General features: G+C 45.3%; 1 protein-coding gene across 3 annotated transcripts in view; it reads left to right on the top strand.

Annotated features, from left to right (window-relative positions):
* The first annotated feature begins 6,923 nt into the window (after positions 1-6,923).
* LOC144170735 (neuroligin-4, Y-linked-like) overlaps positions 6,924-25,232 on the top strand; it is a 358,223-nt gene continuing 339,914 nt past the window's right edge. For 2 of the 3 annotated variants that reach the window (XM_077700709.1, XM_077700711.1), the window contains exons 1-2: positions 6,924-7,528; positions 7,868-8,703. In XM_077700709.1, coding sequence (XP_077556835.1) covers positions 8,214-8,703 — 490 coding nt within the window. In that variant the 5' untranslated portion in view covers positions 6,924-7,528; positions 7,868-8,213. The remainder of the gene's footprint in view (positions 7,529-7,867; positions 8,704-25,232) is intronic. The other variant, XM_077700710.1, reaches the window with a different exon arrangement.

Below are 25,232 nucleotides of genomic sequence, written 5' to 3'. Positions count from 1 at the left end.
ACGAACAGATTGAACGAAAAAAATTATAGCAACTAATTCGACTACTAGTGCGTCAACAGTAGGATCAGCGCCTTTTCAGAAAGGTGTTCTATAAGGTAGGAAAAAGTGCAAGACTAATGCAGAGAATTTGCATTATAGCAAGAAGTAACGAAGGTCGCCATCAAACGCAACTGCCTAACTAGTCGAAAAAAATTCAGGGAAGCTTGAACTCACGCAAAAGACTTCAATGACGAAGCTGTTGTAGGTGAGAATTGCCGGACAGATAGTTAGGTTCTAGTAGCATTGTTTATTTGCATTCTTGGGGTGCTAGTAATCGCCGTCATATGCATCGAGGCGGTCGTCGTCTCCTGCACTGCAAGTGGTAGATGCACAGTCATCCTCAGCATTGTAGACTTCCACCAGCTCTTCGTCATCGACTCGACGCAACGGTGGCGGGATCTCCAAGTCGTCTCGGGAACGATTAGCACTCTCGTAGCCATGTTTCCAATCATCCGTAATGACTTCTGAGAATGCGGCGGCGGTGGTGACCTCTCTCAAGCAGGGTGTCTTTTTGCCTTTAGCGTTTGCGCTAGACTTTTTTTCTTTCTAAAGTCACTGGGGACTCAGCGGTCGCCGCAAGGCACGTGATCACGAGCGCTCGCCATTTTGCTGGTATTTTTTCCTGCCACGGCGGACTTACGGCTTGTACAACACCTCCGCTATTAAAAAACAACATTGGCTGACAACTTAATAAACAGACATATCGAAGTCTGCCCTAATATATTTTGTGCCCAAAACACATTGCTTGCACCGCTGTTCATTTGTAAACCCACAAAAAAAGCATTAATATCAGTACAGCTAAGCGGCCGCCAATCTATCAGTTGGCAACACCCTGTGCCCAACGGCTATGCGCAAAGCACGCTTTAAAGGCAATCGCCTTCTGCCTAAGACGTTAAAATAGCATGTTCCAATGAATGAATGAAATATACTAAAGCAAATACGTCAAGAAGCTCGTGTCGAGTGACGCAAAAACTTGATTGATCTACTTCAGTATGAAAAAGTTTTCATCCGCCGCGAAGTGTTTGGAGTAGAGCGGCGGTAAAGACGCCATTGTTGGCTTGTGCAGAATACGTACTTAGAGCGGGGCCGCCGTTAGGCCACAGGGAGACATGACGTGTTCGATCCATACGCGAGGCCGTGAAGCAGTACGGGACGCTCTTTTGAGTCGACTTCATGTACGAGTGCCACATCTACGTGCGCTTTTGCTCGGCTGTCACGTTCCCCTCTTAAAGGCGCTCTTTAGGCACCGCCCAGTTTTTAAGTGCGGAGCACTTTATGGGCTCGCCTTGTCGTCGTGGCTTGCTAACGGTCGATGCGACTGCCGGAATCAGGAGGCGTAGCGAGATAACGGACTCAAGTAGTACCGTCATCCGGGAGTCACGCTGAGGCTTTGAAAACCACGCGGTTTAAATAGTCATAACCGTTCGAACCTCGTGAACTGCTGGCACTTGTCATACATCTTGTTGTTTAACGCAAAGAAAACTGCAGGTACATTTCAGGCCAAATCTGTGTATATAACCGGCAGCCCCAGCGTTCATTTAGTTAGGAACGCTCGTTCGGTTGGTTTTCACGATAGTAAGCGAAAAAGGCGGCCGCAGAAGAAAAAAAAAATGGTGCGTTCGAAATGAAGCAGAAAGGCTCCAGCCGTGCAAGAAAAAAATGAAGCGTTCGAAATGGCGCAAAACAGCCCTTGCATACTAAATTAAAGCAAGCACAAACAGAAAAGAACTCCCGCTGGTGCACTTTTAAGGCAGGAGGCGCGTGAGCCCTGTGAAGGCGGGGAATTCTCAATGCATTGGCCGGCCTCAGTGAGCGGATAACGGGGCTGCAGTCCATTATGGCGAAATACTGCTCGTCACTTCCGACAGCTTTCATATTGAGTGGAACCGCTTTAACTTTTTCGTGAAAATGCAGCTAGGGGCTATGGGGAGAGGGGTTATGCAAAGAAGAACCGACAGTTACAGTTTCAATTTTTCGGTCTTTCGTACGAGCTGCGCCTCGTTGCTGAAGGCCCCAGTTGTGGTCAGCGTGAGCTTAACTCGGTCCTTTGGGCATATTCATTTGTTAACAATTCGGACTCTCGAATGATGAGTCCCAGCGTAGTTGTTCGGGGGTTAGCGCTCAGCGCTACTGTGCAAGAGCTGGCAGGTTCGATTCCAGGCAACGATAACTGCTTTCCTGATAGAGACGGGAAATAAAACGCCCATGTGTGCGAATTTTACGGGCTGGGAAGACGAACGCGGGTGGGTCTAGGTTGAGTTGCTGCCATGTTTCATAGCCAAGGAGTAGCCTCGGTTTTTAATACACCAATACGGCCTGATTTTATTTCATCTAATGAACTGGATGAGAGCTACCATGCTCTGCTAGAACGTCTACGTTTCAACTCGTTGTCGTGTACTCAAAAGTTATAACGAAACAGGTGAAAGGTTGGCGAAATTAGTGTATTATTCGCTTTACATAGTCGTTCATAAATTAGTGACTCCATCGTAGTTAAGTTGCTTCGAATAAGCTGTGCGCGCAAGGGCTGATAGGATGCAGGGGCTGCTGATTTTTCTCCCTTTTTTAGTTTAAATATTACGCGGGGAAGTTGCATTAAAAACAGATGATAATCAACAAAAAATATCAATCTCAGCACTAAAAATTGCCTCATCTTTGTTTCTGCTAAAACATTTTTTTCTGCTTACGGCCTGTGCGCCGATTAAATACTTAATTAGCTGGCTGGATGTCATCCCAAAGTTTCTAGGTTAAGCAGCTTATTTTGAAGCTGTTGTGAAAATTCAAAGCGCTGAGAAAATTGGCGCCTCCAATAGTAGGTTAAACATTATGCTTCAGCATTGTCCACTAGGTTTTGATAAAAGTATTAGTAATTGGTATCGGCTGTTTTTTCGCTCCAGTGATCCTCTTACAAAAATTTTATCAAATAGCAGAGAAAACAAAAATATAGTATGCCGCATTACCTATAAAAATAGTTACTTGTAAATCCTTTGATATAATGAATGCAAAGTAAAACACTTTTTCGTGCAAGCTGTTGAGGAAAAAATTAAATGGTTGGACAGATGATTAGAGTGATTTGCTAATTATCTTCAGGCTTAATATTGTCGGAATTCTAGCCCGAAGCGATAGGAAACCATAACTAAGTTACAACATTGTCAGGCAAGCATATGTGAAATTGTACAGATGGATTTAGGCCGTCACCACATATTTTGTAATAAGCTGGATTTGCAAGTAATTTAGAAACACGAATCTGTTAATGCGCGACATCTGTGAAGTCGGAGGGATATGGAGAGTAGGCATACCGACTAAGCGGACTAAAGGTGCCGAAAAGTTTGAGTGCGTTGTTACGTGTCGAGTATCTAAGGTTGTGAAACATCGTTCAAGGGAGCGTTAAAGATTCAGTAGTTAAAGACGCAAAGTTTTAGATGGCAAAAAGGTTACAGTTTCACTTTTTCTGGTAGAAAAGAATTCGCCTTAATTTGCGACTCCGAAGAAAACCAGCGCCAAATACTGGATAAAGTAAGGAACCACAAAACACAGACGCTGTTTTGGTGCTTTGTCATTTGGAAAGACAACTGCGGTTACCGACAAGATATAACTGGCTCACTTGACACCTGCTTGATATTTTACGGGGGAGCGTAGGAGAATAAAACCGGGTGTATCTCTTTCTCGGTACCTGTAAAAAATGGGATGCCGGCAAAACTTCCGGAGAGGTTCGCGCCTGCGCAGTGGTGGAGCATAATGTCAGCCTCAGTGCATTTTTTAAACCGTGAACCTCGACCTAAGGATTGTAAATTGATACTTTTTGACACAGTGATCCCAACTAAAACTCTCGATGCACTAATAAAAAACAAGCACCGCGACTCTTTGCTGGTGTTTCTACCTATTTTACAGCACCAGGTTGGTCTAGCGTGATCTGTCCTTTCGTGTCGCGCTGTCAAGCATTTATATTTGTAGCTCTAGCAAAACGCGTGACTGGGGGCGGATATAACAAAATAAAATCCGTCATCAATACAAATTATTCACAAAATTTCAAGAATTTTTCAAAAATGTCTAATAGTTCCTACGCACTCTTTTTTTTTTATTTGAAACATTTCAAGAGGTGAAAGTACATTTACACATAGGGTGGAGGGCAAAAGGCTACAGCCTGACGAGGCCCTTGCTCCCAAAGCAGCACACATCACAAAATCAAAAGAAAAGAAAAAAATAGATAAATATTTTCTTAGATCATGCAGAAAAGGAACAACATAGCTAGCGCATTTTTCGAAGCCCAAAAAACAAAGAAAATGCCATCGTAAGAGAAATTAAAATATACACTCACACATACCATCCACTAACAATTTTACCGCATTAATTTACAAACCAGCAGAAAAGATTGAAAAAAGCATGACATGCACACGTTTAATAGAGCCTAACAGCTCAATTAAAAGTGAAAACACGACAAGAAAGTCAAGTTTAACACAGAAAGTTACTGAACTTAAACATAAAAAACAATCATTATTAAAGTAAGAAACGCAAACGTAACACTCTTTCCGCGAGAATTATAGTCTGCTGACGCATTGAAAACTGGGCATATCATTGTAGCAATACCTGAAGCAAATGTTTTTTAAACAGTTTTATGGATTTAAACTCTTTATTAAGCACTTCAATCTCCTCGTTATTATTTAAAAAGTATATGACCTGATATTGCTTCAACTGAATGCCATAATTCGTTCTAATTCTCGGCTTTCTGTAATGTTTTTTTCTTAGGGGGTACGCTGTCTGAGGTGAAGATTCCAAATTCGGAAATAGGTCGGGGTGTTCATAAAATATGTGGTGGATATCCTGCGCGCGTCTTAAATTAACTAAATCGTGGATTTTTAGAATGCCCAAGCTTCTCCACTGTTGTTCTGTACTTTCTCTATAGGATAGATTCGCAATAGCCCTGATAGCTTTTTTTTGTAGTACAAGTAAAGCATTCAAATTTGAATTTGTAGTATTGCCCCAAATCAGAAGGCAATAGTGCAGGAGGGACTGCACAAGAGCAAAATACAACTGCTTTTTAAGCCAACAGGGTAACAAACACTTAAGTTTCCATAAAATGCCGACAGAACGCGATAACTTCGTACATATGTGATTTACATGATCATTCCATGACAATGCATTTTTAAAAATAACACATAAGAAACTTATTTAGGGGACCATTTCAAGAATAGATTCCCGAAATAGAAGCGCTGGAGCAAAATCTAACTGCTTATTTTTTGCTTAAGGTGCATTTCTTCATTTTGAATTTTTTCCATCAGCCAATGTTTTACATTTTCGCTGTTACAATAAACAAATGGGTTTCGCCGCGGATGGCCACACGGTTCAGGCCTGAGGGGCCTTTGTTTCTTCTTCCGTGGTCCCCCTCACTGTTTTTAAATGCAGGTGTCAGAAAAGTCAACAGCTTGATTCGGAATGCAGCCTTACATATCCAGAACTTTACGAGCACGGTTGTATTCCTGACTAATCAGTCGTTAGACGTGAGACCCTTGAGTTCCGTTTTGGATTGGTGTAAAGGGTGATTTACACGATGACTGTTGGAAATCGACTTGTTGACAGATAATAAATCGCTTGGACAATGGTCGTGCTTGTCTTAGTTACCAATGCCTGTGCAGAATTGCTCCTGTTTTCGAATTATTCGAGCTTCTACGGCCACAGCTTGTTTACGGAGACACTCCTTAACTTTTCGTATTTATCTTTATCGTACTCGCCTTGCGTGGCCAACTCCTACACTTTCAAAGCGTGAATTGGTGTAATGAGCATTGCTTTGCAAGCCCTTAAATTGATCCACTGCTGCCTTTTTTGTTGTCCTAGTATTGCGTGCTGATGGCAGGAGGAATTTCCATGCTTCCATGCAGTTCTTTTGGCTTGTACCTTCAATGATCTTCTGCTGATAACGTCTATGCAGGCCTGACGTTCTACGCTCATATTGAAGCAGTTCTTACGTCATATTCAGATGCGCGTATGAGTCGCGTCATGTAGACGTTTGCGGAAGCCAACGCTTGCACGACGTGAGTCAGACACGACTCTCATTTTCTTTTAAGCCCACGCATGGAGGGACGAGCAAAAGTTCAAGTAAAGAAGGCAGAATCAAAAGGCAGCATCCGAAGAGCGAGGTACATCCCAAATATCCGCCGTATATATTGGTCGATATGTTTTTCGTAATGCGCGCATCGCGAAGCTACTGCACACGGTAATACGATCCTATGCGAACGGTTCGATGCTAGCGCAACGAAACAGCCCTTGAATGCGACGGGTGATTTTGCGGCAACGGCGCGCAGCTGATGTTGGCGGCTAAAACGGCGCTGACGAATTGAGCGAGCCAGGGTTAAGGCTGCTCTTTTAGCGGTCGGCGCAACTTATTCTGTACAGGCGGGGGATTAAAGGGAACGCCTATTTCGCGAACTCCCATTTATCTTCGATATTATCCTTTGCGAAAAAAGGGGCGCCTCCGAGCAGTCGTCGATCCCTCCCTGCATCTGGCCCACGGCGCGACGAGGCTACCCCCATTTCGGCTCTTCTATTTCTCCACGCGCTTTTTCTCTACCCTTTACGAAGCCTTTTTCACTGCAAAGAAGCCGGCAGGAACGGAAGTGTCGCGCAGTGCAGGAGGAACAGCGGGGCGCATTTGGCTACGCATTCCGCCGCTCTGGATAGGACTTGCCCTTCTGGCGGCGCCAGCTACGACAACGAGGAGGTTAGGTTTGCGCATGAGCCGCGCGTTCTCCGCCTCCCTTCGGCGCTTCTAACAGCACGCCCGATGGGAAGCGCAAGGCGCGGTGGCGGCGCTACGGCGCAACTCCGGCAGGAGAGAGGGGGGATGCGGCGGCGCAGGGAGTCTTGCTTTCCCGTTCTAGGGAGAGCGGGCGCCGTCCTCGGGATCGACGGGAAGAGGAGAGGCCGGGAGCGCCGAGCCCGTGACGCTGCCCGCCGGAGAGAGGAGGCAGCGAGGGGTCTCGCGGCGACTCGCTGGCGCTCCGCACTTGGACTGGGCGCCGCCAGAGGCATTTTCGCGGATCGCGCAGTGGTGCGTTCTGTTGCTGCTGCTGACTCGGCCGCCGGACTTCGTTTTCACTCCACCGTGCTGGTTCTCCCCGTGGCCACATTTTTCTGCTTCTGACCTTGGTGTCGCCGGTGGTGCTCGTTGTTGGCCGTGTTAGTTTTTGTTTTTCCTCGTTTTGCCGACTTAATTTGTTGAGCATCGGTGACTTCGGCGCTGCGGCGAGTGTGTCAGCAGGATTAGTGCCAGCGCTCGGCCGCCTCCACCGTGCTGGATCTCGCTCTCCCTCTCCGCCCTGGAGTAAGACGTCTTCGTGCGACGTCGGACGTGGAGGCGTGACTCCGACGCACGTTGCTCAACATGCGCTTGGCCGCGAGTTCGGATGGTGCGTTTCGTCAGACGAGACTCAAACCGCGCTTATGAACTTTGGCTGCGTGCCCTTCGCAATAACATCGATACCAACTTTTGTCAAAAGTGCGTAATTTTTCTTATTGTGTCTAGAGTGAAGATGTTCTTGCCATAAACGTTGATGTGGAAACTTGCATGTCTCGTTTTATTACGGTAAATTGCTGTTCCGAGAATTCATGGCTTCGCTGAGTGTAAAAAAAAAAACTCTATAGCAATTAGTATAAGTGAACTGAGCGGTCCATTTCTGCGTATTGTAATTAGACAATCACGTACCGTTTGTAAGCTGCGGATATTGCTGTTATAGTGCTTTCGGCGTCATTGTAATCAATTTTCCTTTCCTGTGGTTGGGAGCGTACCTTAAGTTAAACGTTTATTTCTCGCCACTTTTCTATTTCCCCTCAATAGGAATACTGGGCAATGCGACCAAACAAGGTACAGCGGATTTTCTTCGAGGCGACTGCAGAATCGTCCCGGTCATGGTTCCGACTCGCGGCTCCACCTCGGCCATTCTCACTTCGGTAGTAGGTGCCCCATCCAGGTGCGTCTAGGCTTTCCACCGCACAATGATATCCGAAGAGAGCGACCACCTTCCCCGAAGCGACTGCAACCTTGAATTTCACCACCGCCACAAAGCGGCTGTGCGCTCTTTCGCGTCGGCTCCGCCTTGACAAAGCAGAACAGCAGATACGCTACCGGGCCCGAAGTAAACCCATTACGATCAACCAAGCCCGGAAAGAAGGGGCCGGCAGAAATGCCAGCGAAAGCGGCAATGAGTCCCGTGTTCCGGGCGCGTACGTGGCTGCTTACGTTGCTCCTGGTAGCGCTGGGGTCGGCGGCGCCGACGGACGCCACGCCGACGACCACGAGCCGGCCCAGCCCGCGTGTGGTGAGAACAAAGTACGGCCAGCTTCGGGGCAAGCTCGTCACCCTGGGTGCCCGCTTCGGTGCCCACCTGCCGGCCGTCGAGGCCTTCCTGGGAGTGCCCTACGTGAGCCCGCCGCTGGGCACCCTGCGCTTCATGCCGCCCGTCAACTCGCCGCACTGGGACGACGTGCGCGCGGCCGACACGCCGGGCCCGGCCTGTCCGCAGCGGCTGCCGGAATTCCTGCGCAACGATTCGTCGCCGGCCGCGGCCCGCATGCCGCCGGGGCGCCTCGAGCAGCTGCACAGGCTGGCACAGGTCGCGCTGATGAACACCAGCGAGGATTGCCTCCACCTCAACATCTACACGCCGGCCTCAGGTGAGCTGGCTTCGACCTGTATACAACCGAATGCGGTTCACGTATACGAAGCGTTCTCGACGGCCGGAGACGCACCTTCTGGGTCATTCCGGCCTGCTCAGTTACCTTTAATGGCGCTTTTTTCTAAAACTCACGACGAAAAAATCAAACAGGGTTGTACTTCAGCCGTACAATGTATTTATGTTCAGCATTATATAAACGTGGATGACTACCAGCCTTTCTTGCTTTATTTCTACTTTCTCCGTGCCTATTCCCGCTCTAATACTTTCATTTGTGGCTACAGTATCGGTTAGGCCTTCACAATTCTTCTTAGATAAAGCGCAACTATTCAAATGTAAAACTGTATAAACATATTCAGGTATAGTTGAAACCCGGATCCACGGGGTTTTAGTCATCCTCATGAGCACGGATAAAGTAGTTGTGTTTTCATGTTTACAGGTATAGATGAGACCAAGTTTTACACATTGTATCGTTACAGTCTGAATCTTTACACATGGTAATGTCACCGTTGTAATGTTACAGTTGCTCGATCTTACACTCGAGCGCGATGCCATGGAAGACGTGGAAACGAAATGAAGGCATATTCTCCCAGTTTTCTTAACTGGTTCTAGAACGGGTGCACTACCCTGATTAAACGGGAGAAGGGGATCATACGGGCGCGATTGTCTTACTACAGTCACCATCTTTAATGATAAGTACGTGTTGAAGGTGTTTGACCTCCATTGAAAGCACCAAAGTAGCTTTAACTGTTGCGGAGCAAAATACTCAGGCCTGGATTGGGACAAAACAGTTGTTTCGGCTTGCGAAACCAGGCGTGTAAACGCTCTCGCTACTGTCTAATACAAAGCCTGGGCACAGCTTTAGAAAAACGGTCTAGAAGCTAGAGATTTTACATTTTATGGCTTTCATTAAAATCACCAGGGACAAATTTTACGCTTTTTATTGGTAGAAGCAAATAACAGAAGGAATTTGACTAGTGCCTCATAAATATGCCAATACAAGGATACTAAAAGGGAAAGCCAGGACCATCCACCCAGTCGCCTATCTGGCATACGTGAGTCCTGAACGGAAACGCCCGCTCAGTTTTGTGGGGCTCTTAGGTGTGCATTGTGCGACTTGGCGTTAGTACTACTGCACGTTTTTTTGTTGTTGTTGTTTTTTAGTAATGGTCCTCGGGTTCAAACACTAGCGCTGCCGCCTCAGGATTTCATGTGCAAAGACGTGCTCAAGGCAACGTTAGATGGCGCCACAGGGGTGGCTTCACTCATCGAACGAGCATTTTCCCCGATTAACGCGACGTTGTAGAGGCTCGAGAGAGCCGCCAGTTCTGCACGAAAGGAATATGTAAAGCCAACGAACATTGGGAATTATAGTATTGGAAATATATCTAAAACGATATTTTCGGCGATGAACTCGAAAACAACATTTAGCCCCCAATAGCAACGAAAAACATACACGCTCGGGCACACACACACACACACACACAAAGATATATATATATATACATATACATATATATATATATATATATATATATATATATATATATATATATATATATATATATATATATATATATATATATATATATATATATATATATATGCAAGAGGAAAGCAAGTTCTCTTTGCTGAAACGTAGGCCACAATCGTGCTTTTACCTTGTTCGAAGTTTTTCTTCTCTTGTGTTCTCTACCATCTTCAAAGTTCTACTACTCCCTATATATATATATATATATATATATATATATATATATATATATATATATATATATATATATATATATATATATATATATATATATATATATATATATATATATATATATATATATATATATATATATATATATGCATGCACACACATGAAGGCAGGGTGCATGATCCCACGCACACACCTCGCTCATTTGTAGACGCTGTCTTCGGGTTTTTTGTACGATAATTGCTTTGTGATTTATAGAACTTGTAACAAATACGAGCAAAATTACCACAAAACTATGCCCGTGCAGCTGTTTAATGGTGACTTTGAAACACATCCACTTCCTTTCAAGCAAATTTTATCTCGCTAGTTTTTACTATCGCACTGCTTCCGGTAAAAAAAAAAAACTTTCCGCCGGCAAAATGTTTAATATGTACAAATAACAAAAAGAAGATTGTGAAAAAAGAAGAAAATCTTCCAGACAAGGAAGCGTTGCTGTTTTTCTGGGTATCGAATAAATAATCTAAAACGTTACTGCTGTTTTTACACAGCTCGGGACTGGATGCGTACAATCTCCTTATCGGGTTTCTTTTCCTAATATTTTGAAGAACCACGAGAAGAATAAGGAGTATTAAGTTCTTAAATAGGTAAAACAAATCAAAACACGCGAGCACAGTACACGCATTGCCGCAACTGCAAAACCCACGTCTGCCAGCAAGACAAAAATACTGCCTGCATTTTTTCGGAAGGAAGGGGCGCGTAAAGAATGTTTCCCCTGCGTACCTAAATGTGCTGTCAAACGCACTGCGCTTTACTCTTACCTTGTTTAGACATTTTACGCAGAGCCTGAACCGATGAATATTTTATAACTTCAAAGGACCGAGCTACTCCATTTTGCCCATCAAAGTGGCATACGCGGAATATTTCAGACCGGTGAATCAATGCAGTTCGTTCGGATTTTTTTAGTGGCCGCAAATTTTTTAGCCCACTGACAACGTGGAATAGAGTTCGTAGAGTTAAAAGATACTTTATGAAGCTGAGGCAGAAAATCTATTTTGTGAAAACCCAAAATTAAATCTGGTATGTAGTTTTATGGGGGGGGGGGATGAAAAATTGCTTCTTACAAAATTTAGGGATTAGGGGGCCTAGTAATATTTTCATTAATAGTTATTAAGCAGCTTCTTGCGTTCTCTTCAAGGTTCTCTTGCACGGTTAGCCATTAAATCAAAACTTTGGGTTGGTTTAAATATGACGCCTATGCGATGGTTCAGCAAGGTTCAGCATACCTGGACGCCATTTGGCGTAACTCCAAGGGCAGAAACCTTTCACGGCTAGGGGTATGAAAGTTGCGAATACATCCAGAAAGTTATCTTGTTAAGTAATTATTCGAAGCATATGACTGCTGTTCGCCAAATTTGTCTTTTTTAAATCGGCTCTACAACGTTTCAGACAGGGGCATGCAACGCTTAAAAATGCTGGGTGTAACCAAAAATGAATCCACCGACTGCAAGTAAAAGTATTGAGCCCTAAGTTGGGTTGATTACTACGTTCTATGACTGGAAGGGGAGGGGAGTCACGGGGCAACAAACATTATTCCAAAAACTGTTGCTTGCGTGCACCTGAGAAAGGTCTGCAAAATAAGCTGCAACCTTCGGGTTCACTGCAATAAGAACGTTCCTCTGGCATTCGTACAGACGTCACCAAAGAAAAAAAATATTTTCAATAAGCTAGTATAACACTATCTCAGCAAGATTTGGATAAATTATGTCTACATGCGGAGACAAGGAAGTTAAGTAGCTTTGCTTGCGCAAGTCGTGCCGAATTGGCTAAGAATAAAGATCCTTAAGTTAAAAGTACAACCCAAAGAAAACCTCCTAGCTCATCTTAACAATTCTGAGAATGCGAGAGCATTAACGTGCAAGCGAACAATCTATGGATGACGTAGCACCTAACGGATATGCCGCTATTGTTGGTGCTGCCATGGAGCACTAGCGGCCGCAGCTTCAGCAATGAGTGCGACAGTGCGCCGCGTTGTGTGCCTTGACTCGGAAGTAATTGCTGGGCCACTGAGTGAGGCCAGCGCATTCTCGCGTCTCCATCCTCCGTCCCAATTGCGCGGATGGGGCGCCACGCTGGCTTCATGGCTTCCGTGAACAAGCGCCAGCGCTGTCGGGTTTTTCTTTGGTTTCATTTTTGAGTCGTGTTGGGTTTGGCCTTGGGCGGCGCGTGCTTGGTGAGCACATTACGGTTAGCAGCAAAGGGGAATTTAGGTGCCTGATGAAGACGCCGACCTCCGCTTCTTCGGTCATTATTAGGCATTTAACCCTTTTGAACTAAAAAAAAAAGAGTGGAATGCTGAACGACAAGCCCAAAACACGAAGTCAGGACTCCTTTCCATTTTCTAAAAAGTAGCGGCGAAAAGCTCTTATAAAAAAATAAAGAAACGAAATACTAAAAAAACTCTACGAAAAAAAATTTGAGCCGGAGAGGGAGACGGCTATTCCAACCACTCTCCTTCAAGTCGCGCGTTCACTGGAGGTCTGCAGCCACCGTGCGGGCATGCAGAACCTAAAGAGTTCGGGGCGCTAAGATTATCTAGATAAGCCACACGAAAGTGACCTAAGTATGTATAGGCTTTAGGTCTCTTAGCACAGTGGTCCAGCTGCCTAAGGTATACAGGATTTTAGGAGGAAGGAGAGATTGTGTGCGGTAAAGTATTCGGATATGTGTATTTGTTTTGGACCGCTATCGCAAATTTGCTTTGTTATGTACTTCTGAGGTTGAGGATGGGTGGCCTGTCGTGTCACAGGGGTCTGTGCCCGTCTGAAAAATGTTGTGTCTCGCCTATTGCAGCAGTGGGGGAAAAAAGAAAGCTCCTGGAGAGGATTGCGTACTGCGCGAAGACGTATCTGCCGTTCTTTGTAATATCTAATCGTGAGTACTTAACCGCCTGGCCATGATATGAATTCTCTCGGCACTTCTTGGCCGCAAGCAAGGCCAAGCCCCCTTTTATTACATTTTACCCCAATGTGGCCGGGCACCCATTCCGGGATAACACGAAAGTTTGCAGGTGTCTTCATGTAAAAGTTAAGTGCTCTATGCACGTCGCCTCGAATGAAGTTGTTTACGACATATCGAAAGAAAATTTGGCTATCACTCCTCAAAATTATAGTATTTAGTTGATGTTGATGCAGTAGAATTGATGCTGTTATGGCCTGTCTTTCGGCTGTCGTGGGATCTGCTACGTTGATAAAGTACTCCAACGGCCCTGATGATGGTCCTATTGACACCGCTGTAGCACTTCCTTCCTTTAAAGTGTCGTAAGTTAGATGCATATGTTGTGGGAAATCGAAAAGACAAGATAGCAACCCAAACCATGTTGTCCTGTTGCGTCGTCGCTTTGTCTTTTCTGCCGAGACTGTGAGTTACGGATTTTTTCTTTACGCGTAATGGGAAGGTTACTTTTGTTATTATCATGATCATGGTTAAACCTATCCTTATATGACGCTGTTTTAATGTATCTCTGTTTCGCTGCGTAGATACGGTCTTTCCGGAGCCTTTTAATGCAAGGCATTTTTCGAACGAAACTTCCCCAAACGCCCGACACGTTTCACCGAAAAGTTGAAGTTGCTTCGTAGAGTGCATCATCAATCAAACCCCATGGCGGGCCGCAGGCGCTTCGAAACAGACCCGAGGGCAGTGAACCTCAGTTTGTATCACAAATATTTTAGGCACAAAGGCTGCCCCCTGCTAGATAGATACATATACATTGTAGCTTTCTGGGATGACTGCGAGACATCCAGGAGTATATGACTAAAGAAGCACTTTGTGGACTCAAACCTATCCCTGAATTTGGTGGCATTTGTTTCTGGCATTCTAAGGCTTCGCACACCAAAGCCGAGTGTCACGTAAAACGCGCATGGTGCAAATAGCCGTAACGTCTAGGATGCCGGAAGTTTGGTAACTGCGGACTTTTAGGAACCAACTGTCAGACTGTCGGCCCAATCTAAAGTCCATTGAACACAACAGCGACTCTCAGAACACGGGTTTGGGTTTTTCCACGTGAGGAAATTGCACAGCCTACGCCGTTAGTGCGACACTCTTAGGCCACCTTTCGTACATTGTTGCAAAACAATCATAATGGTTTACGTCATCGGCTTCGTAGACGAAAAATATTAATTGGACAAGAAGCTAAACGTAAACCAATAAAATTGCCGCCACCCTCTCGGTCGATGTGAAGACAGTCAGCAAGATTTTTCGGGTTTCTGATCACCATTATATATAATGGTGGTCAGAAACCCGAAAAAAAAAACAAGAAACGCTTAACGACAAAGCCAGCTTCATACCGAAAGATATTTGTAGAGAAAAATCAAAAACCTCTGCTGTAACCAATATTCACCTGTACGTTTGTACTTATCCAAAGTGGCCCTTCTGACACGATACACAATGGTGTAGGGCCAACGAGGTAGCCCCTGTGGACTTACTGTACCGACACCGCCAGATTTTTGCGGGGGCATAGAGGGACGCCCACCGATTTAGGGCAAGTATTGAGGTGCTTACTTAGCAGAAGCCCCCTTCCTCAACCTTTCACAAAACATTATGTCACACGTAAGAACAGTTTGTCTGGGAATGTCACTGCTAGAAAAATATTCGTGCCAAGAAACAATGTAAACAGAGGCCCCAATTTACATTCGTTTTTTTTTTTTTTTTTCTGACGTTACCAAGACAGCAGAGGATATTTTCTTCTTATTCGTCATCTACGGTGGCCAAAGGGTGCGCTGTAACCAAAGTTCTGCAAATTCCGTTCGTTAGGCATTGTTAAAACTTACACTGAAAACAAAGTACCGTCATCTATATCTCCACCGAGTGGCGTTTCGCAATCTCGCACGCAATCGCTCAATCACAGCGCAACCGGCAAGCAGAAGAGTTGGCGAGGTCTTCACCCGTAAATTCTTTTATTGACCCACAGGATCTAGATTTGTGGCAACGCTTTGATGTAGCTCGAAAACAATACTTTTCCTCACGATCTAAACGTGAATCCGAACAAGTTCTATTTGCACTTTATATTGAACGCTTTTTTTCTCGCGGAGGCAGGCCTCCGTCCCACCTTTTAAAACACGAAGGCGAATTGCTTCAGCACGACTCCGTTTACGATCTTTCTCTTGCAAAGGCGAACAAACCATACGCAACCGAGGCATTCCAGAGCTTAGCCGCGTGCTGTCTGGTTTCTTTGCGCAGACATTTTAGGGTGTTACTTTCTTCGCATTCGTTTAGGCGCGTGATGTCTATGAAATAAATATGGGCCCTGTGTTTGAAGGGATTATTGGTATGCGTTCGGAGCCGATCGATGCCGCTGCCTGACCATTAAGTCGACCGTCATATTTACACCTGTGAAGAAATATATTTTATCTGTTTAACCCAGAATGAAAGCAGTCCATTTTATCTTGCGAAATTGGTTGGGTGGGAAAACTGTGTATTACCTGTACTTCGTGTCAATGAAACGGTAAACAAATATACTTTATGGACATTGTTCTGTTACGTAGTAAGGACAGAGGCAATAATCTTGCGGTCCCTATCATGCCCACAGATGGGTTCAGCCACAGGTATAGCTACATTCATTGCCGGAACTAACCTTATACGCGTTGTATTCACAGTGGTCGGCTGACTGATATAGGTGTAACCCAACAGCCCACAGTTGTCACTGACAAACGACGCGAAGCACTCCTTGCTTCCTTTAGTAACATCCACTTTGGAGCAACAAGCAAAAATTATGTACAATGTAAATTTCAAGACATAACTTGTCCATACACCGCGTACATTCCCATAGTCGGTAACAAGCTGCTCCGGCGGCAGTCATCAGTGACTTGAATGTAGATGTCTCCAAACCTAACAAGGTGTGGCTAATCCGCTGCATGTTGGAAAAAAGAGATAAACTTCATTGATTGAGAGGAGTCTATATGAAATGGGGCAGGCATTTCTAGCACGAAGCGTGGAGCCTTCTTTATACTTTTCCAATCCCCCCCCCCCCCCTCTTCCCCAGCGTATGGCGCATGGGTAAGTACGAGCCAGACGCTGAGCATTTGCATGACGGACGAACGACACAAAAAATGCCGGAGCGTACGAGGTACTCAGCTCAGATGAGACATATACAGCTTAGTTGTGAACAAATGTCTCCATTAATGCTTCAAACGCTGCAGCAAGCTGCGAAGTACACGACCTGTGTATACTTGGTAAATCGTGCGTAAACATCGCTTGTTGCAGGGATGGCGTCAGGGCTTACGCATATGCCCGTTAATCACCAGGCTTCTACAGGCCTATCCGGCCTTTCGAGACATATTCTTACGCCTTTAGGTTTTCTTGCTTGCGCTTTCACCGAGTGTCCTACGAGCTCCTTCCAGCCAAGCGATCGCAGTGTTTCAATTTTCGTCGGTGTGACAAATATTGAATCCCTTTGGTTGGTTACCTAACATCGGAAAGCTACCGAAAGTCATTGTCGCTTTCCAGGCATGAAGCAATATAACCTGTTCTGAACACAAAGTGCGCCTCCCAACGCAGTCGCACTGCAGTGAAGCAATCTCGCGGGAGTTTCGAAAGCGAACGGCCATCCAGGTGTCCTCTGGAATGCGATATCGATTTTTCAATAACGCAGGTAACAGAATGCTCAGCGTTCAATAGGCAGGAAGTTTTTCATAACTCCAGCAGCGAGTGCGACTGGCACATGGTTCTCGTACTGCGTTATACAATAAGTTGCAGTTTGCTCTTAGTTCAAGCACACGCACGTATTGTGTTGTATGATAATTCTTTCCTGTGGAGACATGAAGAGGTCGCAGACTGAGAGCGATTGGAGCACCATTTAAATCGAGCACGGAATCCTTCAAAATGGAACATTTTTTGTTGAATTTCACCCAACTGAACGCTTTGGTGCATTTCTGGCTACAAAAAAGAAAATGGATGCATGAATGTTTCCCGCCGCTCGTTGCAGTCGGAGGCATCGTTGCGAAGCACGACAATCCGCATGTTTTACATAGCATTGTATTTGAAGCAGGAATAAATCTTGAGCACCGGAGCAGCATTAAATAAATAAATAAATTATAATTAATTAATTAATTAATAATGAGTTAATAAACATACAAATAAATAAATAAATAAAATCAGCGAGAACAGTTACCAAGCGTTGCCAGCAGGCTGAACTAGTTTTTGGAAAATGAGGGCCAGTGTTGTGCTCAGTCCTTGCGAGGCATCAAACGACTCACTCACTCACTCACTCACTCACTCACTCACTCACTCACTCACTCACTCACTCACTCACTCACTCACTCACTCACTCACTCACTCACTCACTCACTCACTCACTCACTCACTCACTTACTCACTCACTCACTCACTCACTCACTCACTCACTCACTCACTCACTCACTCACTCACTCACTCACTCACTCACTCACTCACTCACCTCACAATGCCAAGAGAGAATAAATTCCTATTAAAAAAATTGGCCGCGTATCTGCTCCTTTCGTTGCAAATGTCCGCAAAAGACGATAGACTTTGCCGACATTGGCCAAGTAAATGCCTCCCTTCGCTTTCCCGCTTACCTCTCATGCTGTTCCTCTTCTGTAGCGCTCCTCTCAACGGAAAGTCGCTAAAGTTTTGCTCAAGTCGATTTAAATTTACCGCGTTCCACTCCTCCAGGCCCGGTGCATCTATGCTAGCGCTGCCGTACGGCGGAGACGCGCGCGAATTGAGGCGCCCTACTTCAATGCTTTTAGTACCGCGTTTCTCTAGTCTACGTGCGTTCCAAGCAGAACGTGGAGCCTATGTAGTGGAACCTTTTGTAACTGTTGCCGCTTCATTTCTTAAAATGCCGCCAGAAGCGATAGTGGCGCGGGCGACAGCAGGCGACGGCGGAGTGATTTTTTTTTTTCTGCAGTGGATGTGGTATTTCATTTCGCAAAAATCAAGCATCTATGATTTGTTGTAAAAGAACACTGCAAATATCACTTGTGTATTATTTTGTTGCCTTATATTTGCGTAATGTCTTGTTCTTCTTCAACAATGTTGACAAGTATGAACATTACACCGGACTTCTAAGGGCAGATTTAACTATTACTATATAAGACTATTGCGCAGGCCTTGTTTTACTTTGGCCGGGTGGCTGAATCGGGTCACAGACAGACAGACAGACAGATAGACAGACGGACCGAAATTTCTGGGTTTAAGTAGCCCAAGAAAATTGGCCGCGTATCTGCTCCTTTTGTTGCAAATGTCGTCAAAAGACGATAGTCTTTGTAGACACTTGCCAAGGAAATACCCCCCTTTGCTTTCCCGCTCACCTCTCATGCTGCTCCTGTACCGTCGCGCTCATTCCAAGGTAAACACACTAAAGGCTTGCGCAAGGCGATTTGAATTTACCGCGTTCCACTGCTACAGGTCGGGTTCCTCGATGCCAGCACTGCAGTACGGCGGAGACGCGCGTGAATGGAGGCGGCCGACTAGAAGGTTTATAGAGCCGCGTGGCCGTGCTCCGCGTGCGTTCCAAGCAGAACGTGGAACCTATCTTTTGGAACCTCTCGTTGCTGTTGCCGCGTGATTTTTCATATGCCGCCAAGAGGCGGAGGTTTTCTGCAATGATGTAGAATATCATTTGCTATCGAAAAACCAAGCATCCATGAATTTTTTTGATAAAGGAACACTGTAAATATCCCTTGTGTACTAATTTCCTGTCTTATATTTGCGTAATGTATTGTTCTTGTTCAACAAAGTTGACAAGTATGAACATATAAACCGGGCTTAGACGTTTACATGTGGCTGTGAGTATAGAAGACCATTGCGCAATATCAGTTTTACTTTAACCGGGTTGCTGAATCGAGTCACAGACAGACAGACGGACAGACAGCCAGACAGACATACAGACAGACCAAAATTTCTGGGTTTAAGTAGCCAAAAAAAGACTATCGTCTTTAAAAGACTATCGTCTCTAAAAGCTAGGCTAAAACGTAAACCCTTCTGCCATGCGACCTGAGTCAAGGTCAAAGTCCATTATGCGTTCATGCTTCGGAATAAAAGACAAACTACCATCATGCGTAGAATTTTTCTTCTCTATGATGTGTCGAAGTAAATGTTGGTAGCACCGGCAGCAGTCCATACGGACAATTTTCACACAATCCATCAAAAAAAAAAAAGAGAGAAAAAACAAGACTCGAGAAGTACATTCACACAGCCAAAGAAGTTCAAAGCCACAGGACCCTAAAAACAAGATAGATTGTTAGTTTACAGGCGAAACTAACTTATCCATAACTGGTTTAGTCGCACGGTGTTCGTGGCGTTCTCTAGTAAGTGCTCATCGGTTGGGTGCTCAACAGCACAGCGATTCCATCGCGCCCATCTTTTTGCTTCGTACCTTCTGCAGCTCTTGGACCAGATTCATCAAAATGGGCAGTTTGCCTTTTAATTTGGCGAACACTGCGTATTGTATTTTCACAAGCACTTTTTTCACGCCCAATTCTGAGGCCATATACAGCGTTTTCTATAATAATCAACGCTTACTTCAGCGAGTACTTTAAGCAGATAATAAAGCAAAGCCAAAAGTACTTGCCGGTCGGGAAAAAGAGAAAAAAATAGAGAAGGAGCATCACTTCGGAAATTTCATTAAAACAAGAACGCCTTTAAAGGAGATCAAGAAACTATCGAAGCAGTCTCCTTTCCTACATTCAACTGTGTACAGCATTCGTGGAGAGTTGCGGCATTGTGGCTTCCTTGTGGGCCATTATGTCAGTAGTGCGTCAATCCTTTTAACCTTTTGTTGACCCCAAAGACAGACCTTCGGGTGCGCTGCGCTTTTCATTTGCTTCAGCGATCGGCAGACGGAGTATAGAGTGCGTGTGTGCGAGGGTTTTGTAATGACGCAGAGAGTCTGGTAGAAGTGCAAACGGGAAAAGAACCACCCTTCGGTCCAATATCAGCCCGGCCTACTCCTTGGGCGTTAGCAAGAGCAGTCCCCTGTTTGGCGGGACGGGGTCCGCAATATAGACCTCGGCGGTAAGAAAGGCGAGGGAAGCAAATAATAAACAATAAAAGGGTGAAAGCTGGGGAATGTGATTGGGAACGAAACTAGAAGGAGGCCAGTTTACGAGCACGCAAATTAAGCGCACCGGGTGTCTGCAGGCGCTCCATTGTACGCTGTATCAATAGCTTCCGAACTGGATTCCACATTCCTCAACAATTCGGAGCTCGGATGGAGGATGAGAACATCTTTGGCCTTGCTTTCGCGTAATTCTATCGTTCAGATTCCTGAGCTAAGAAAGATGTTTTCCAATTGAGTAGCTTGGCAGTATTTTCTTGATTTTTTTGAAACAGTAAAAATACAGATATTTTATGGCATTATACCTGAGAGAGGTGGGCAGAGAAGAAACATAAAAAATAATAAGAAAACTCATTGAGGAATCGCAGAGGGTGATGAGCAATATGAATCCGGGGCCTCTGGTCTTTTATATGAGCTTTGAGTTATTGGGTGTCACGTAACCGAATTTTTCTAGACAATTGTGATATGGTCGTCTCTCGGTTCAGTTTAGACCTTTTCGTTTGAACACATTTTGGGGCAGTTTATTATTTCGTAATTTATATTAAGAGTTTTATCTTAATTTAATTTCTCAGTTTATCCGAAATTATTTGTTCCAGCTTGAAGAATGGCCGCGTTTACATTAAGTGAAATACAAAGTAGGCGCATATAGAACTACACAAACGGTCAAAATTGTGTGAGAAGTGCAAGGAAGTGGTGAAGCTAGAACTGTGATTGTCAAATTGAATAGAATTGCGTAGTTTTTATTGAGATGGACGCCAAACGATTCCTTGGTGTGCGTTTATGCTGACTATGAATATGCTGCGCAATTAAATGAAGTGGCTAAAGTTTTCACACAATGTGTGTTTCATCGCGGGGATACATTTGTTATATCCGAATCGAGATAGTTCGGTCGAGTGGCCGTAATCCGCAAGAGGTAATTCGTAACGCATTCAGTATCGAATACTGTTACCGTAAACATCTGGAAAAAGCATTCCTATTAAGTTTACATCACCAGCTTTTATATTTTTAAACACTAAAAAACCAAAGAAATCCAACTGAATTCGGATATTTATTTAAAAATCATTTAAAAAACCCTGCATATCGCGGCCAACACTTCCACTTGGATGAAAATCCATGGCACGTCTTGCGAAAAAATATGATGGTAGAAAACACGCCTGGCTGAAATATTACAATTGGTTTTTTTCCGCTAACGTTGTGGGCTTAAACAGGGCTACGACATAGGCGTTAATTACAAGATGGCTTCTTTGGCCGCTAGGAATGCTAAAATTAAACAATTTTTTGATTTGAAGCGTACGTTCAAAAAAAAAAAAAAAACATCGCGGGTCATCTCCACTAACATAAAACCTGGGTAGGAGCGAAGGATGCAGTGTGTGTATAAATGTATTCAAAGATTGTAAGTCTGTTGCTTGCCACACGGCGCGCGACGATTGGGCTCCGGAGAAGCGCCGGTGGGAGGAGCAATCGCGCGCTTGCTGAGGCGGTGGCGCCCTCTCCTGCGTTGAACAGTGTTTAAGAAATTAAATGAGGAACAGAGCGCCCGTAAATTGTCTGCGTGTCGCACGCCGCAGCAAGCCAAGAAGTTTGCTAAGAAGTAGCGCGAGACGTTGGAAAATAAGTGTCCCGGTGTGTTCTTTTAGTGCGCGTTTTTGCCCATGGAGATGAAACGTTGTAGCGCGAGGCGTTGGAACACGAGTGTCCCGGTGTTTGAGCCGTGACTACATTGAATTACTACGAAATGAGACGACGACGATGACATGAGTAGCCGACAGCCCGAGCCCCTAGGGTGCTTCGCCCTTAGAAGGCAATTATGCTTCACCAGCACCAATCGGCGGTGGTTCGCGTCGCGCGCAAAGCGGCCGTTGGGGTTAGCATCGCGCACTTAATAACTTCACCATTTGTTGCTCCGAATACACGCGATTGTTGCTCCAGGCCCACGGCCACGCAGACATGACCCATAACATATGGCGCGTGCTGGAAGGTTGACAATGGCGTCGAAGAGACGTGAGATAAAAGCAGAACACAAACAAAAGGTAACAAAAAGTTCAATTTTTCCCTGTAATGAGTGCTGCCACATACTACAAAAACAAAATGCAACTGCGTTAGACTTGTTGCTTAGCACGGTAAAAGCTGTTATCTTGTAAAATTTTAGGACGTTATAGAAGAGCAACAAACTGTTCCCTATTATGATTAAAGTTGTTCTGCAGAGACACATGATGTATAATGGTGTCATTGAATTTGTCCCGAAAGTCCGAGAAAGAGTACGATTTTCGTCGGTTACTCCAAAAGCCCATAAACTCCATGGACCTTTCTTAACCGCGACACTACCAATGGCCGCATCGTACCTCCATGGTACAAAATCGCGCCTACAAGGAGGAGTCACTGCCGGCAAAAGGTGCCGTGTCTTATTCATCCCGAAAGATCGCGGAGCGCGAAGCGCCTGATAAGGAGCGCGCGCACTTGGGAAGCTGTTCCGAAGGCATTCCTGGCTGCTTTTTGTTCGCGCACTGCGCGGAGGGAGCGGACCTTTTCATTCTCGCGATCTCCGCCGGCGCGGCCTGAATAAGCAAGGCGACTTAGATATTGATGAGGATTAAGGCGGCGCTGCTGGGTGAAAGGGGCGCGTTCAAGGAGGGCTGCCGCGTAAGGGCGAAACATGGGCGGTGAACGCCGGCAACTCCCCGCTATCGGCGCCCTTTGTTCCAGGCAGAAATGACAATTTGAGGTGAAGAGATTTGCCGGCACTTCGTCTGCTTTTGTTGGCGCTCGTGGCCCGTTGCGGTAATGCCGGCGGGACTTATGATGCGGCTAAAGCCGCACATAATCGGATGGGCCTCCTGCTGCTAATTAAAGAGACGCTATTAATGCCGAGCATACGTGGCGTTTTTTTGATTGCCACGGCATACTTCCAGAACGTAGCCACGGCCCGCCTAAATGCAAAGAAAACTTGGTATATATGGAAGCATACGCCTTTGTTAAACTAGCTCCAGCGAGTGGACCTGATGCTGCCTTGATAGGGTTAAGCAAAAATATTTACCCTGCAAAAGAAAATATCTGTGGGGCTTGCGAGGCTTATCGATAAGGTGGTTAATAAGGCGCAAAATTACAAATTTGGATCTTTGACTTTCCTTTCACAACATGCGCTGGCAAAACACTACAGTGTTAAAGACAGAACGAAGAACGCAAGCTAACCAGGCGGTCCCCCTTCAGATAAGCTGAGCTCAACCACCTCCATCATGAACTGTTGAGGGCATGCGCAGCTGATTTCTGAAGCCACTCCCTTCGCAGGTTACTGCACTTTACTGTACAGTTTGATTGATTGTAGGGTTTAACGCGCCTACGCAACGCAGGCGATGAGGCGCGCTGTAGTGCAGGGCTCCGGATTAATTCTGACCACCTGGGGATCCTTAACGTGCGCAGAAATCTCGTACACACGGGCGTTTTTGCTTTCCGCCTCCATCAGAAAAGCGACCGCCGCGGCCGGGAATCGAACCCGCGTCCTCGTGCTCAGCAGCACAACACCTTAGCCACTGAGCCACCACGGCGGGTTTTACTGTACTGTATTACTGGCGTACAAGTGGCCTTTGCTCCAAAAACGGCATTTTTGACGAAGAGTGAATGTGGGCGTAAGGATCTCAATGCAAGACAAACACTCCAAGTAAGGATACTTCTCAGTGAACCACCTAGATTTAAAAAAGAACACTGCCTGAATGTCTCCTCTCCGCCAACAAAAAACGTTACGCTCGTAGTCAGACTGCTGCTTCCCTTTGGTAGCCATCTATGATTGCTGCTATCTTAGGCAGCGACCAATGAAAGTACGCTGCCGCCTTTCTAGAGGGTCGATTGCCGTTACGGTCTGTTTTTGTGCTGGCGTCGTAGAACGTTAGCGTTGCATGAATGCCGTGGCAGGCAGTAACAATGGTCTCATAAATACTGTTCCTCCTCCCAAAGATAGCACGAATATACTCCTCGTGACACGTGGACGAACCTGAAGAAAAACGTTGACGAACCTGAAATAAATAACGCTTGTTGAAGTTATTGATCAAATATACAATTTCTCTGTAATATATATTCCCATAAGGGTGACGTATTGCTTAGATTATTCACTGCTTCATCAGAATGCGAATGTGTCAGTGTTGTGAACAAAAAGCGAGGAACACATAAATTATGGGGATTGCTTAGAATTTTCAATGAATGTGAAGGAGAAAGCCCACTTTGATCTTCTGCTGATTTGCTCTAGTACTTTCTGTTGAACTTTGCGGCCTCGCCCGTCACCACTTAGCCATTCCCCTGGACAGAACAATTCGAAGCTTGTTTCATCGCCAGCCGTCGCCCGGAACATCCCGTTCACCCCCTTCGTTACCTTCCCCTCTCGCGGATACTCTTACTGTATGTACCACAGCTGTCTGCTTTCATTGGAGAAGGTGTTTCGCTTTCCTACCACGTGCTGCGTCACCCGTTCTCAGAGCCCTCCTCCGGCCCTCTTCTCTCCCCGCTGTTTCTCTTTCGTGGCGCGCGATCCCCTGCTCCTGATCTTCAGATTGCGGAACTTCAACTTTTAAGCTAACGATTTTTTGTACCTCCCGCGTTCCACGAAACATATCTAAGGCTTTTGCCTCAATAAACCAGGAAGGACAGAAAAACAGAAACAAAAACTTTGCAATCAGTAGGACAACAAGGAAGATTCACTGCTGTCGCGTATACTTTTGGTCTTCTTCCAACATTGTTCAGGAATAATTTCTTTCTAGAAATTTTA

Source organism: Haemaphysalis longicornis, unplaced genomic scaffold, assembly GCF_048455015.1.
Source record: "Haemaphysalis longicornis isolate Haplotype H1 unplaced genomic scaffold, Haemaphysalis longicornis Haplotype H1 scaffold_2, whole genome shotgun sequence".
Lineage (NCBI taxonomy): Eukaryota > Metazoa > Arthropoda > Arachnida > Ixodida > Ixodidae > Haemaphysalis > Haemaphysalis longicornis.
The sequence above is the reverse complement of the archived record's forward strand: the minus strand, read 5'-3'. Positions and strand labels throughout refer to the sequence as shown.